The sequence below is a fragment of the Hylobates moloch genome, unplaced genomic scaffold, assembly GCF_009828535.3.
Source record: "Hylobates moloch isolate HMO894 unplaced genomic scaffold, HMol_V3 SCAFFOLD_10, whole genome shotgun sequence".
NCBI classification, from domain to species: domain Eukaryota; kingdom Metazoa; phylum Chordata; class Mammalia; order Primates; family Hylobatidae; genus Hylobates; species Hylobates moloch.
In genome coordinates this window covers 88,306,310-88,323,068 of record NW_026652285.1, presented here as the reverse complement: position 1 = coordinate 88,323,068, position 16,759 = coordinate 88,306,310, and the positions used below count along the sequence as shown (strand labels likewise).

The 16,759-nt window shown below is 42.6% G+C and overlaps 1 protein-coding gene across 1 annotated transcript in view; it reads right to left on the bottom strand.

Moving 5' to 3' along the window:
• PAPPA (pappalysin 1) overlaps nucleotides 1–16,759 on the bottom strand; it is a 246,402-nt gene that overhangs the window by 184,844 nt on the left and 44,799 nt on the right. Inside the window, 2 exon segments of the mRNA XM_032164971.2 lie at nucleotides 3,741–4,034; nucleotides 8,184–8,329. Coding sequence (XP_032020862.1) covers nucleotides 3,741–4,034; nucleotides 8,184–8,329 — 440 coding nt within the window.

The following is a 16,759-nucleotide window of genomic DNA, read 5'->3' as shown; positions in this document are numbered from 1 at the left end:
TTTATAGATTACTTCATCATCCAAGTATTAAGGCCAGTACCCGTTAGCAATTTTTCCTGATCCTCTCCCTCCTCCCACTCTCCACACTTCAGTGGACTCCACTGTGTGTTGTTCCCCTCTGTGTCCATGTGTTCTCATCATTTAGCCCCCACTTATAAGAGAGAACATGTGGTGTTTGGTTTTCTATTGTTGTGTTAGTTTGCTAAGGACAATGGCTTCCAGCTCCATCCATGTCCCTGAAAAAGACATAATCTCATTCTTTTTTATGGCTGCGTAGTATTCCATGGTATATATGTACCACATTTTCTTTATCCAGTCTATTATTAATGGGCATTTAAAACAACAACAGTTCTAAGTGCTTCACTTGTACCATTACACCTACAATCAGGCAAGGCAAGCATCCTTATCATCAATGGTATTAATGAAATAACTGAGGCTCAGAGAGGAGAAGTAAACTGCCGAAGATCAAAGCTGGGCACGGAACATTCGACTTTGGTCTCCTCACTCCAAATTTCATGTTCTGAACCACTATGTTACTCCACTTCTGTTCATGTCCTTCAACCGTCTTCTCTGTCATCTTTAGTGGCCCTATAATGTCCTATCACATGAATACCTTGCAGTTCACTTCAGCAATCCATTATCTTTGGGCTTGTAAGCAGTTTCTAATTATTCACACATTTTATTTTCTACACCTGGCATATAGTGAATGCCTAATAAATATTTAGGAAACAAATATCATTAAGAACATTCTTATGGTTAAATCTTTAAGCATACCAATTGACTTATTTGCTTTGGATATATTCCTTAGAAGTGGAATTGCTGGGTCAATCTATGTATGCATATTAAGAAGCCATGACACACAGAAAGATGGGGACAGGACACTTGCTCCTGTAGGCTAGAGAAAGCCTGGCTTCCTGCAGTTTTGAGGACTAGAGTGTCCTCCTCCAGGAACTCTTGTAGCCTATTATCTCCAGAAAGTGGAACTGGGTCTGCTGCTCTTTTATCTGCTGAGTTTTCCAACAGTTACCCAAGAGTTCAACATAACTGTACTCCTCTGGACCTCTGTCCAGCCTGCCTACTGAATTAGGCTTCCTCCAATCACCTGCCTGGTGCCTGCTTGATCTGAGCATTTGGGGCCCTCTCAACCTTCCCCAGAACCAGAAAATGAGGCAGATACTTACTAGTTAGTAACACAGGCTCTGCAGTAAGAAACACTTGAGTTTAGGTTTCACCTTTGCCTTGTTTTATCTTTGTGATGCTGGGCAAGATACTTAAGCTACCTGATCCACATTTTCTGCATCTGTAAAACTTGTGCACCACCTTGGGCTACTTTGGGGATTCAATGAGACAAGCCTATGAAAAGTTTCATACAGTGTCTGGCATATCACACATACTCAAGAATTGCTGCAGGCCTGAGCTAACCAATATGGTAGCCACCAGCCACGTGTGGCTATTCTGATTTAAATTAGTTAAAATAAGATTGATAATTCAGGTTATTAGTCACACTAGTTGTATTTCAATTGTTCAGTTACCACACAGGTAGTAGAGGTAGTGGCTACCATACTGGCCAGCACAGATACAAACTATGAGTGCTGCACCACAAACCTTTACCCTACTAGTGATCAGGCCTGAGGAAGAAGCACCCAGGAAGATAAAGCAACGAGAAGAAGTTGACCCAGCAATGTCTTCACCCAATTGTCTTGATGGAGAGAGCTCCCATGCATGGCTCTCCATAGCCCTGAGAACCCAGTCCTGTTCTGCATTTTGAATTTCATCCAGCTGCTTTTGTCACCTCATCTATCAGAAATCCTAAGGAAAACAAACATTTCAAAGCTCTTGGTCGCCTTGAATATGCTTTTGTGGGTGTAAGTTTGTTATCGTAGCTCAGTGAATTAGTTCTGCTGTTAATGGGTCACTGAGCTGAGGGGTTCCTTTAAAAAAAAAAAAAAAAAACAGTAAATCAATCACCCTTTAGATCTGTACAAAGGGGAACAAAAAAAGACTTCGTTTATGGGGGTCTGGTAGCTAGTGGCAGCTCCTAGCCCCTAAGAGGCCGGCAAACTTCCAAACTTACGTTATTGTTTATTTTCCATGTGCGTTGAGCTGGCCAAGAAAAGGTGCTACAGAGATGGAACGTAAGCAGTGTTGTATGAGGGGATGGGGCACCGGATGTGGGGTGTCAGCTTGGCTGGGAATGGGAGCCCAGTGGGAATCTGCTTTTCAGGAAATACCCAGCACCCTGGTCTTTTTTGAGCACTCAAATCTAAGGCTCTTTATGGTACCAGAGGTGGGTTATTGACACTTCAATTCAGATTTGGACTGCATGAACCTTATACTGGAGAGGCCCCTAGGGGTCATCAGCCCAAATGGACAAGCAGAAAGAACCACTGGGGATCACAGAACCCTTTGGGTTCCAGCAGCAAATTCCTCTCTTCAAATGCAATGAGGCAAAACCTCAACAGAAATGTAAAATAGTCAGAAAGGGGGTGTGTTTTCCCTGGCTCCAGCAGGAATGAGAGCCTAAAGCCCTAATCATATAGCCACCAGAGCAGTTGCCCTGAAGCATCTCTGTGGAATAGAGTGTAAAAGCCACCCAGGTTGCTCAATTTCCCCACTCAACCATCAGCTAGCTCTCTTTAGAAGAAATACAAGAGTAAAAGAGAAAAATACTTGGAGTCAGATATGTGACTTGGTGCAAATGACTTCAGTAAGCTTCAATGCTGTCGTCTGTAGAGTGGGGATAGTTCTGACTCTACATATTTGTCGTGAGAATTAAATGAGAGAGAGCATATTAAAGGCCTTTCTGGACAATATTTTGTTACATGAGTAGAAATATTGCTTTTGATAAGAATAAATTTTATATACCTGTTATAAGAGAATTTATTCATTTTCCTCCTTCCTTCCCTCCAACCCTCCCTCTCTCCTCCCTTTCTTTCTTTACTTCTTCCTTTCCTAACAAACATTTATTAAGCACTGGCCCCTGTGCTGACTTCTGAGAATAGAGTGATGTATTAGATGCAATCTTTGTCTTGATAGAATTTGCTTGTTCTAGTGGGGAAAGAGACACCAAGTTGAGTATGATAACAGAATTTGATGCTGGCCTGCCATGTGCAATTGTGTGCATTGTGACTAACATAAAAACTCTTAGCTGAAGGTGCAGTGGTAAGGGCTATGACAGCCCTGAGGATGGGGTGCCTTGCTCTAATTTGCCAAAGGTGCTAAAAGGGCTCCAAGGCCTTGATGTATCTCGTGCTAAAGGGAAGTGCAGGGCATCCCCTAATGCTCCTAACACTGTTACTAGTGGTACGCAAAAGTATTATGATAAGACATATGCACTTAGGAAAAAAAAATCATATTCAATCTCATGTCATAATTTTCTCTTTGCAAAATCCAAAGCACTCTTACTGTTCTTGCAAAACATAATAACAGAGAATGTGAGAGTTTTACGCTTATCTAAGGGACACATGGGTTAAATAAAAAAGGTTCAACAACCACCAGCTTAGAAAAATGTGCTGCACATTTAGGAAGGATCATGGAGATGCAAGTCCAACAATTCCATTTTCTTGAGAAAAGTGAAACCCGGAAAGAGAATGACTGAAAGACATTAGGTGGATGAGTGGCAGAGCTAGGCCTTCCATCCTTAGAAAAGGTAAGTAGCTTGTTCAAGGCTCCCCTGAGCCAGGATTGGATCCCACATCTGACATCCAGTCCTGTTCACCCTACAGAGTGTAGGGCCCTACCTGCATAGCTCATGAAGTTGTTGTAAGGAGTGTTGAAGAAGCTATGAAAGCCACAGGTGTCATTTCCTGGCCCTGGGTCACCGCAGGACTTGTGTTTAGGGGCTGGGTTGGTATCATTGCAGAGGTCTCCAGTCTCGAAGGAGGGCTCTGTCTCCATGCAGGGGTCACTGCAGGACTGGATTTCTGAGATGCCTCGGAAGACGTGATAGAGGCCCAGGCTGTGACCGATCTCATGGATCATGGTGTGGGTGTGCCCAGGCATGCCATAGAAAGATGGGTTCAAGACAATGCCACCTGTAAGGGGAAATCCAGAGAATCAGGCAAACTAGGTACTGTGCTTCTTGGTGCAAGAACCCCCAAGTCCACCAAGGATAAAGAGATGCTGCCCAAAATAGACACAAGCTTCTCCACCCTAGGACTCCATTGCCCTGAGAGCTGTTACAACCTGTGACATGAATCATGACTTATCCGAGCAGGAACGAATCTCAAAAGTCATTTTGTACAATTCCTTTATTTTTCGTATGAAAACGCTGATGCCTAAAGAGGTGAAGGGACTTACCCAAGGTGATTGCAAATTATCTCAATGGAGAGCAATTCAGAAACTCTGATTTCTGGGCCAGTAAACCTTTCTGCTGCAACCTTTCCCTTACAAAGTAAGGCCTACTCTTATTTCCAAATATTCTACATATTCTTGTCTAGACAAAGCCCTCAGGCTCAGAGATCTTGGTTCTGGTTCTCATTTTGCCTTCACTAACTCTGTGACATCGAGTGGAGTAATTAGCATCTCTGAATCTCGTATCTTCATCCCTGATACTGTAAGAGCATGAACGCTAATGAAGGTTAGCACCATGCCGTATTCGCCATTGTAACAGTTTTCATACTAGCTAATGTCACTTGAGCAGGACTTTTGATCAATGTTCTATGATTAATGACTATCACAGGACTATCACAGAGTATCTCATTAAATGTGTGTTGAATATTTGCTGAATGTTAACTCATCTAAAGAAGTTTGTGAGGTTTAACTAATCTAGTGTGAGCAACTAGAATAGCACCTCCATACATCAAGTACGTCACTTGAGGACAAGCAGCATGATCATCACCTGAGAGCTTAGTAGAAATGCAGAATCTCAGGCCTCACCCCAGACCTACAGAAGCACAATCTGTATTTTAAAATGAGCCTTGAATGACTTCTCTGTATATTCTGGTTTGAGAAGCAATGGTCTATACCACATGCCTCAGAAGACTGAGAATTGCTTGGCTTGGGCAGATAGACAGAACAGATCTCAGCAGAATTTATGGGTAGTATTTGTGCTGTTTCATTTTAGGCATTGGAACGATGCATACAGGCTGGCAGAGAGATAATTAAACTTTAAAATCCGGGAGGTGGAGCTTTCAGTGAGCCAAGCTTGTGCCACTGCACTCCAGCCTGGGTGACAGAGCGAGACTCCGTCTCAAAAAAAAAAAAAAAAAAAAAAATTAAAAATGTTTCAGGGAAGGTTAAAACTAAGGTCTGTGAACCTTGAAAGTAGGTACTTTAGGTGTAGAGCAGCATCTTATAAAAGAACGGTGAGGAGGTAGGGTCTTGTTGATTTGAGCTGGCAAGCCCCACATGGGCATGGGGGGTTTTATCTTAGACTGGACCTCTAGAATGGTGTGCCTGCTCAGTCAAGGGACTCACAGAGTCTATGCAGAGGTCTCTGATTTTGAAGAAGGACTCTGTCTCCATGTTAGGGTCACTGGAGGACTTGATTTCTGAGATCGAATTTCTGAGCAATTTTGAATTGCTTAGAGCTTTCTAACACAAAGACAAAGATGTGTGAGAGGGCATGTGAGTGTGCGGGTGTGCACATGCACTTGGGTATGAGAAGGAGGCAGGCAGAGGCAGGGAGGAAGAGAAATTGAGACAGGAAATCTTTCTCAATTATTTTCTGTCAATCATAACATGAAACATAATCCGCTTCCCACCCAAGGCTTTTTCCAGGGATCATGGTGTAATAGCAGAAAAAGAGGGGAAAAATATGGTTGTAATAAATTGGGTTTGATTGGGGCTACTGCAGAGGAATTACTCATGAGCAGCATCTCTCGGGATGGGGAGAGGGCAGCCTGGAGTCCAGCTGGAGTTAGCTGACATAGGTTGCAATCCTTCTTCTGCTTCACACTGGCCTTGTGACTGTGGAAAATGGACTTTGCATCTCTGGTGAGCTCTAAAATAAGCAGCTACAATAATGCCAATGATTCTCTGTCTCTCCATGAAGCTTCATTATTGAGGTAATGAGAGGACAGGACCATTCCAGGGATGATGATTGGATTGCAGACTTAATGTCTAGGCTAGCCCTATTTGCTTTACCTCATCCCCTCCCAACTCACGCCTTTTCACAGAGTGACAGCACTTGGGCCCCAGTCCTGTTTCATTGCTTCTCTTAAAAGGTGAAATAGCTTGAGCCTGACATCATCCTGAAATACTATAACATGCTATGGATTTATAGCCTCCCTTATTCCTGGCCCTGAGCCAGTCTCTGAAATTTATGGAATTATCAGGAGTAGTTTTTTCTAATAGTAGAAGCCTGCTACTCAATCCTTCTCAGACTCTGATCATGGCCCTTTCAGTTGCTTTTCTAATAGGACAGAATTTCAGAACTGAGAAGGACCCTTAGGGTCTTCCGGCCTCCTAGGACCTCCTTATTTAATATTGAAGGACATTGAGACCTGAGGAAGGAAAGAGAATTGCCTAAGGCCATACTGCTAAGTAAAGTCACAGCTGAGAACAAACACTAATTTTGGCTCTAGTCTAGCATTACTCCCATACATCATACTAGGTATGTGATATAAGCTGATCATCTTCAAGTTTGCCTAAGCTGCATGCTCTCTTCTGCCCAACCCTGATTGTCTGTGTCTGTCTGTCTATCTGCCTATCTATCTACCCATACATCATATGTCTCAGGATTTCTCAACCTCAGCACTATTGACTTTTTAGTCTGCATAATTCTTTGTAGTGGACATTGTGGACATTCAGCAGCATCACTGGCTTCTACCCACTAGATGCCAGTAGCATTCCCCCATTTGTAAGAAGCAAAAATGTCTCTAGATATTGCCAAATGTCTCCTGGGGCATAAAATCCTCCCAGTTGAGAACAAGTAGATATTTATCTTTGTATCTATCTTTATTTATACAACCACACACATGCGCGCGCGTGCGCGCGCACACACACACACAGAGATTAGTCTCATTCTCTAAAAAACAATTGAGAAATGAGAGTCGTCTGGAGGGAACTAAGTCTATGGTTTCATTGAGCAAAACTCCCATTATTTGAATCGCTCATTTCCAAGACAGAATAGCAATGGAGCAGCTGCTGGACTCTGTTTCACCAGGAGATCAGGCAGGCCTGAGGATACATCCAGCACTGTCACTGCTGAGCCCGAACATTCTCAGATAAAGATGTTCACTGAGTCATCACGATTCATTCTTGTAAATAATGGGAACATTCTACCAAAGGGAAAATGATTAAATAAATGGCAGTGCCCTTGTTCAAGGGAATATTATGTGGCTATTACAAATCTTGGCTTTTGAGAGGGAGAAATAACCCACAAGGGTGCTTTTCTTTTATCATTTTAAGTGAAAAAAAAAAAAAATGAGTGGGAAGTTAAGGATAAGACTTCTGCAACATGGAAAAAAAAGTAGATAGCATAATATTAAGTGAAAAAAGAACACAGAATTTCATCTGTGCTATGATTTTAAAAATGTACAGTTAAAAAAAATGCATGTTTACATATAGATGTGTCCTGGAAGAGAGCATGGAAAAAATAAAATTAAAGAACTACAAAGTTTGCTTACAGGGCCTGGTTCAGAAACTGTTGTCATGTCTAACTTTTGGTGATTGGTTTGTACAAACTTAGGTCTTGTTTATGGATATGTATAATTTGAATGTAAGAAGAGTTCCTGTTGGTGTTGGTGGGTGGAACATGGAGGAACACGGAGTTCTTGCAAACTCACTTTTTCTTGCCTCTTTGGTGTCTTTCAAGCCAACCCATGACTGGCTGTGCCAGTACAGTGTGGTTACCAGACTGACAAGATATTTGCAGGAACTAGGAGACAGAGGGTATAAGGAAAAAGCAAACAATGCACAGTGTTGGAAACTTAGATTCCAATTGTGACTGTCACTGTCTTGTGTGTGATGTTGGATAAGCCCCATTTCTTCTCTGGGTCTCATTTCCCCATTGATAAAACATGGTTAATAATATGGTGCTATTTCCTTCAGAAAATTGCTTGGTGGTCAAAATGAGATAAAGGATGCTAAAGAGTTTTGTAAATTAAAAAGTGATAAATAAATCGGTTGTTCACCCTCACGACTACCACCACCACCATCATGATCATAATAATGATCATCGCACTAAATGTATTACTGTCCTACTCTAGTTGCCTCCTGAAGGAGTTTCTAAGACTCACCTAAGTGCATCAGGGCCTCCTTGTCCCATGGCCAAGTTGCTACTCCTGCCAACTCCTCCTCTGAGGATTTTGCAAAGAAAATATTGAGATGTGTTGATCCATCCAATTTAAGAATGTTCTTCAGCTCATTAACATCCAAGTAGGCTCTGAAACAGAAAAAGAACCTTGGCTGTTATCATGCCCCCAAAAAGATACTATTTAAATAATAGGCGCTCTCCAAATAATTTAGAGCTACTATGTGTGCCAGGCATTTTGCTAAGCACTTTATAAATACTACCTTATTGAATTCCCCCAATAATATTATAAGTAAGATGATTCCATTTTACAGATCATAAAATTAAGTCCTCGAGAGTTTAAGAGACTTGCCAAAGTTGTTAGGCTTCTTATGAACACAGAGGTAGGTAGTATCATTATCTCCAGAGGCTTAGAGAACCTTCTTCGTACCTTACTAAGTTCAAGTTGCAACTTAGCAGTGTTTTCCTTTTTCTTAATGCTGTCTCTCCCAAGGAGTTCTCACAGAGCCCAGCCAGTGGCACACATTAATGATGGCTTCCTACTTTTCCCCTCTTAGAATAATAGAAGGGCCTCCCCATGTATGAAAGAGAAAGTCCAAGTTCCCAGGATGGCCTCCAAGACACAACTTACTCCTTAGCCTCATCTCTCTCTCCAACCTGTCTTGAGCACCCCACTGCATACAGATAACATCTCTGCACGCTGTGTGGTGCATTATCCCATTGGCAACTTTATTCATGCTGTTTCCTCTGCTGGGACTCTGATCAGCATTTTGTTCTCTGATGAACAAATCCAAAGTCTGTTCTGGTATCCCTCCTCCAGGAAGACTTCCCTGATGCTCTCCTCACCTGCACCCCTTTTAACATCTCCATACTCATCCACCTCCTACTAGCAGTGCACTTTCTTTCATTTGCTATTTCAATAAATTGCTTCCTCTATTACATAATACACATTTGTGGCCACCTGGGGGAAGGGGAGGTGCCTTATTAATCTCTGTTTACTCAGTTCTCAGCACAAAGCTTGATACCTGGCGAGACCTCAGTAGATTTTGATGGAATTGAATTAAATTGGGGAAAGCCAGAGTAAAAATATTTAGCTCTCAGTCTCAAATTCAATAATTCCTGACCAATGGGGCCTTGGTTTCCTTATCAATACATTGAAATTAGTAACAGCTGCCTGATGCTCCACAGAGCATTTCTGTGGGTGGAAAACCACACATCTACCCTACTGTGAGTAGGATACATCTGAGACCTAGCGTGTCAAGGCCACCCATGTCACAGAAAGCCCCAAGCTCACGAAACCAAACATTCCTGTGACCATAATTTGTACATCTTTTCACAAAAAACATGAGTTGGAGATAGGTGGGCCCAGGAGAGCTTACATCTATGTCTAGGTTGAGCTGACTAATTCCAAGAATAGCCACACAAACTCAGATATTGACCCGAAATCTCGCTGCTGAGCCCTTCTCTTCCCCAAGAACCCACATTCAACTTCTTAGGCTGGAAGCCTCGTGAGGAATTCTAATCAGTCTGCTCTGTCATCAGGGAAGAGAACAAGGAAGGAGACAGCCAACATTTATGAAGCATTTGCTGTATGCCAGACCCTGTGCTAGGTACACATGTCTCATCCCTGTTTGGTAGTTGAAGCAATGCAACAGAGTGGGTGAGATGGCTCATTTTTAAGCTACAGCCCTAGGTTTTGAATCCAGCTTTTCCACTTTATGTCTGGGCCACCCTAGGCAATGTACTTAACTTCCTGCAGCTCAGTTTCTTTATATAAAGAACGAGGGTGATAATAGTACCTACCCCATACAGCTGTTCGGAGGATTAAGGTAGTTAATAAAGAGAGTGTAAGGGGCTTAGAATAATGCCTGGCACATAGAAAGTTTCAGCGCATGTTTAGCTATTCTTATCACTTATCCCCATCATACAGATGAAGGAACAGGGGTTCAGAGATCACACAACTGGCGACAAGGCCAAGTACAAATCCAGATGTGTCCAACTCTTCCCACAACCTCGCCCTCATTTCCAAGCTCACTCAGGCCCAAAGTGAAAAGGGAAACAATGCATGGGAGGAGAATGAAAACACAGAGGAGCCGAGATTTTCTTGGATCAGCCCTTTCCACATAATTTATTATTTTCTAATTGATTTGTTCATTTCCATCAAATGTTCTCTCAGGCAGAGAACACAAATGTTATTAGAGAAAGCCACCTCTGCCCCATAGCTCTGAGATGAGAAAGCTTCAAGAGAAAAAAAGGGTGGGGTAGGGGCAGGGGAGACATTTTAATTGGTTGTTTATTCAGTGGTAATTGCAGAAGCCAATCTTTTCAAGAAGTGGTATTCATCCTAGCCCAAAGCAGAGAAGTGGGATGTGGGAGCCTCTCCCTGGCTTGTACGTGATTTTTTTTTTTTTTCGTACTTTGGGAAGCCTCTATTTCCCTAAGGGGGAAGAATCCACAGAAGCAATCCAGGTCCCTAGCCCCACTGGCCTCTCTCTTCCCCACCTCTCCTAGGGGAACCCACCCAAAGTGGGGGGAAAAAAAAAGCAACAACACAGCCCTGTGGATGAAAGTTTTCCTTTTGCTGCCCGAGGTATTCCCACCAATACAGAGCCAGGCTGAGTGTCTCTCAAATATATCAAGGGGAAAATCTTTGCGACGGGAGTCCATGTGGGTATTTACCTCCCTACCCCTATGCCTTGAAAGGATATTTTTTTCCCTTTTGTCAACAAGATAGAAGAGAAAGCACAGGAGGTCAAACTCAGAAGGAACATTACTGTCTAGGGATAGTGAAGGTGAGAGAAGGAAAATGGCCATGTGACTTCCATTTTGCAATTGTTGGGAAGGCTGGCCCTGTGTATACAATGTAAATTGGTCAAATGTACTTTAAAATGTCAGGATTGGGCATGGTGGCCCATGCTTGTAATCCCAGCACTTTGGGCAGCCAAGGCAGCAGGAATGCTTGAGGCCAGGAGTTTGAGATCAGCTTGGGCAACACAGGGAGATCCCATCTTTACAAAAAATTCAAAAAAGTTAGCTGGGCATGGTGGCACATGCCTGTAGTCCCAGCTACTTCGGAGGCCGAAACAGGAGGATTGCTTGGGCCCAGGAGTTCAAGGCTGCAGTGAGCTATGATTGTACCACTGTACTCCCACTTGCGCAATAGAGCAATAGGCCATCTCTTAAAACAAACCCAAAAACAAATATTACTCACTTCCCAGAAAAATCAATCAAAATCCCAAACTCACTCAGAGTTGGACAGATAGACCTGTATCTATGGGCAAGTTGTCTGTCCAACTCTGTGCATGTATTAATCTGTAGATTAAGCTGTATGTGTATTAATCTATAGCTTAATCTGTGTGACTTAATCTGTGTAGAAGCTTTGCTACTCAGAATTGGACAGATAGACCTATATCTGTGGACAAGTAGGTTTAAGTCTCTGAGTATCAATTAGCTCATGTGGATCCCAACAGGATTAAATAAGACAGCTCAGCACAGTCCCAGCACATAACTAGAAAATGTGAGCCCTCCGTATCCTGGTCTTCTATTTTCTCCTGCTGGGAAAGAACCTAAATTGACAGTCTGCCTCTGGGTGGCTCTCCCAGTCTTAGCTTTCAGTATCTCTTCCTCATTACCCAACATTCTTCCTCCTACAACCTCAACCACTCAAGTTCTCTTGGGTGTTTTATTCTGAGAACCTCTAGTTTTCCCCAATTATGCCCAACCCCTAAGAATGTCCATTAGTTTCCCTTCTCTGCCTTGCAATCTTTCTTCCTGATGATTGGCCCTTTTAAATCTTATGAATCCCGCAAAGTCCAGCTTACATGTGATGCACTCCATGTATCCTCTTATGACCACCCTCATCTGTAGAGTAGGGATGATGATGACCACCTGTCAGGGGCATCATAAGGATTAGAGGCAACACAGGTTAAGTGCCTAGCATGGTGACTGGCACAGAGAAGGCATCACTGATTAGGATAGGCTCCTTTTACTGCATTCTTGTTAGCAAAACGAAAATTATTAACACCACTCAAATCATCATCATCACCTCTATCTGAAAATGAGTCCTCCTTCCTCTGTGCCCCCTACTTTTAATTCCAGTACTTATCAATCTGCTTTGGGTTATATTCACTGTGTGAGCATCTGTCTTTTCCATCAGGTAATGAGCTTCTGGCAGTTGGGATTGGGACCAAATCTTTATTATCTCCGTATCACTTAAAAGTATCCTTCAAGAGAGAACCACCACCGATGGGCAGCTACTGAGCACCTCTCTCTCAAATTGCATAGTTTCAAACAGGATGAGAGAGCCCAGAGCTCAATGAAGGGGAATTACTTGCCCAAGGTCATATATCTAATACAGGGCATAGAAAAGCCTACCAACAAACCTCTCTGCTCTAACCTGTGTATATGTCACTTGTGTATAGCAGCAATTTTGTATCATAAGTTACTTCTTCCTTCAGGTGGACACAGTTCCCTGCATAGTTTAGAGAACAAATCATGGGAAGGATGGCAGCCTCCATTCTCTCCCTCAGCTGGACACCTGGGTGTGGGAACCTGCATTGCCTGAATATCTGACCACTTCTCGCTATACTCTGCTGGTTGTTCTGCAGCTCGGGGTCCGTACATGTTCAGTGAGGTTGTGAAATAGATCAGTGTCTTCCAGATCATGGTCTACAGAAGGCTAAATTTGTAAGAAAATGATGAATATTTAAAGAAAAACATTGCTGAGTCAAATGGGTTTGGGACATGGTCTGTTAAACAAGGTTAAATACATATGTTTTTTAATTGCAAGAATTTTCGGAGCCTCAAATATGCAAAATAAGAGTAAGACAGATAGTGCAGGAAGTGTATCCAAAAATATGTGACCATAATTCCTCCTCCACACCCCTCCCCCTTACACACTTCCACCTTTGCCAAAAACCAAACAACAGTACAAACAACAAAGTTTGGAAAATGTTGGCTAGATTGAAATGTCCCTCCTGATTTAGATACTTTCCCCTGAGCCACCTCTCAAGAGTGGTGTCTCAGTGTCTCTTTTCTTCCTACACAACCCATGCACCTGGATCCCACTGTTGAGATTGCGGGTCCCCTGGAATGTCTGTTTCAGGGGGCCCAGCCCTGATTGCCAAGGCGCCCAGACTTTACCCCTTTGCCAGAACTGCATTTCAAAGCCATGAGTGCAGTTCTGGAGGGAGATCAAAGCTCTCTCAACTCAACTGTCATTAGAATATTTTCTTTATGCATCTCACTCGTTGGTGAGTGCCAACAACATATTTCCTAAATGCACTGGCCTGAGATGGCACAACTCTGTAATAATCTGAATAAGAGGGCTGTCAGGGCCTGTTTTATTGAGAGAGAAGCAAAAGGGAACCACATTCAAAATGCAAAACAACAACAGCAACAACAACAAATCCTTTAAATAAAATCATGGGAAAAAAGTGTGAGAAGGCCTGAGTTTTTTCACCTCTAGAAGCATAATACACTGGCCTTCCTGTTTCAATGGTACAGCTTACAGTGAGCCCAGGTCAAGACTGAGAACTCTCAATTTCTATTCCCACTCAAAGCAGGTCACTCTTCATTGGACCTCCCCTATGCAGAAGTGATAGCTGAGGAGATCTTTAAGCAATGTCACTCCAGAGTCATGCTTCCTGGGCCCTTGATGGGTGCGGCTGGTCACAGAGATGGTACTGGCCATGCATAGATACCCTCAACTGGAGGAGGGTTTGTGTGAGCTGAACACTGGCCGAGAGTGGGCCACTTTTAAGCTAGCTAGAGACTGGGAACAGTTCTTTCAGGTTAGAATAAAAGGCAGCAGAGGGTCATTTTAAGAGAGAGACAGACTGGCATTCAAATCCTCCTTCTTCCACAAAGTGGCTCTGTGATCTTGGACAACTGACCCTGTCACTTTGTATCTCAATTTCCTCACCTATGAAATGGAAATTAGAAAATTCAACCAAGAAAGGAGGATACAAAAATTCAAGGAGGTAATGCACAAGGAAATGCCTAGAAGAGTACCCAACTCATGAAAAACCTTCGAGATGCAGAATTCTCTTTTAAGCTAGTTCATGGATCGAGAGAAAACTGGCCTTAGCTCCCAATGCCTGTTGAGTTCCCGCTCCACCAGCCAACCCTGGTTCCCAACACTGGATTAATGTGTTTACCTTCTTCACAGGAGGTTGTCCTGTTTCTCCATCTCATAGAGCAAATTCTGTAACATTGCCCATTTCCAAATTCTGATCGTAGCTTGTCATTCCCAAGGAGGTTCTCAAGTCCATGAACCACTACTTAATTTTCAGAACACACCAGCCCATTTGAAAATAATTATCAAATATAAAGATCAAAGCCACTCAAGGCAAGTCATTAAAGCAAGATAAACCTCAGAATGTTTATTGCATCCATATCCTTGTTCCAAATAACAAGCTTTCTCCAAGCTGCGACCAGTACAAAAACCTGAATTTTGTTCTTTATCCCAAAGGCCCTAACAATCTGGACTTGATCCTCCTGCTTAGTTTCATTGTCAAAAATGCCTAAATCTGCCTCTCCAGTCTATAAAAAGAGACACAGAAATAAAATGCTGGGAGAGTTTATTAAATTCTTGGAATCTTGAATGATTAGTTTCCAAAATAACAGATTTTGTATGGAAGCTTGACACATAACGTAATAGCATCAATCAAAGACTAATTGAAAATTGATCATTCCTTTATTTAGTTATTGAATGAGTCATTCTTTCCTTACCTCCATTTTTTCCTTTCTTTTTCCCTGCTTTCATTCTTTCCTTCCTTTCTTCCTTCCTAAATTCCTTCCTTTCCATATATCATGTATTCATTCTTTTCTGCTTTCATTCATCAACAACACTTACTGAGATTCTATTCAATACCATGTTTAAGCTAGAAACTTTGCCTACAGATAATGAAAAAAAGCACAATTTTCATTATCAAGGTATTAGAAGTTTTATGAAGAAAGTGAGACGGATAAATGAATGATCACAACATAGTATGATAACATTAATAACACTACCATTTGGAAAAGTTTACTACACACTGGAACTGTTGAAGTATTTTTGTTATATTATATTTTTGAAGCTTTTCAAAAGCCCTAGAGTATCCCCAACTTATAGGTGATGGAACCAAGGCTAAGTGGGCTGACACCACTTTTCCAAGGTCCCTCCACTTGGAAAAGTGTCAGAGGGGGGACACAACCCCTAGTCTGTTGGATGCTACCGACCATATCCTTAGCCATTAGTCTCTTACTTCCTGTTATCATACGTGTTATGATACAGTGGGTGGGTGTTAAATATAATGAGAGCATACAGCAATGACACCCAGCTGAAGGAGGGTCAGAAGCCACTGAGGTTTTCACATAAAGAATAAAACTTGATATTGAACCAAGTGTGGGAAATAGAGAAAATGGCAGAAGCTCCAGAAAGCCCAGAAGCATAGAAGCATGAGAAGAGACACTACAAGCCCTCACTTGCAAGGTTGAGAAAGATGAAGCTGGAGGGGACAGCAATGGCTACATCTGTGCTATAGTTTGGGTATTTGTCCCCTCCAAATATCACGTTGAAATGTGATCCCCAATGTTGGGGGTGGAGCCTAGTGGAAGGTGTTTGGGTCATGGGGGCAGATCCCTTAAGAATGGCTTGGTGTCATTCTCATGGTAGTGAGTTCTTACTCTGCTAATTCTGGTGAGAGTCAGTGGTTAAAAAGACTATCATCTCCCCACTCTCTCTCTTGCTTCTTCTCTTGCCATGTGATCTCTGCATATGCAGGCTCCTCTTCACCTTCCAAGCATGAGGGGAAGCAGTTTGAGTCCCTCACCAGAAGCAGACACTGGTACCAGGCTTCTTGTACTGCCTGTAGAACCAGGAGCCAAATAAATCTCTTTCCTTTGTGAATTACTCAGCCTCAGGGATTCCTTTGAAGCAATACACAACAAACTAAGATAATCAGGAAGGGTCTTGTATACCAGGCAATGGAGAATTGAAGGTGTCCTGGGAGTCCCAAACAGACCCTGGCAGATTATATGTAAGAGGATAAAATGATCTGGTTTACATTTTCTAGGGAGAGTTCTGAAGGAATTTGGGAGATGGAGTAGAGGTGGTGAAAGTGGAGAAGGAGGCGTTGGCAGTGTCTCACAGCAATAGGAGTGTATATAAGAAGTAGTGGTATTCTTACATGGGGAAAAATTTGATGCTGAGTTAGGGTGGGAGTGAGGGAAGCTGAAATGTTGGTCTGGTTTCTGATTTTGTCTCCTGTAGTATTTTTCTTATATCAGTCACAGACACTACACATCAAAGTCCCCTGTATTGCCACTCCAAATGCAGAGATTTATCTGCCAATGGCATGTCCTTTGCTGAGTCTCTTGGAAGGCCAACCCATAGGAAAATCACTGGCCTTCAGCTCCTTATGGATTGGATCATGATGGGACCAGGTAATGGGTGGGATGGAGAATCCTGAGAATTTGGTTCAGAGGAAACCAGGTGCTGTTTCCGAGAGGCAGAGTGTGCCAGTGGCGAGGTGCTTAGACTTTTGGGATATTATTAGACTGATGCACAAGTAATTGTGG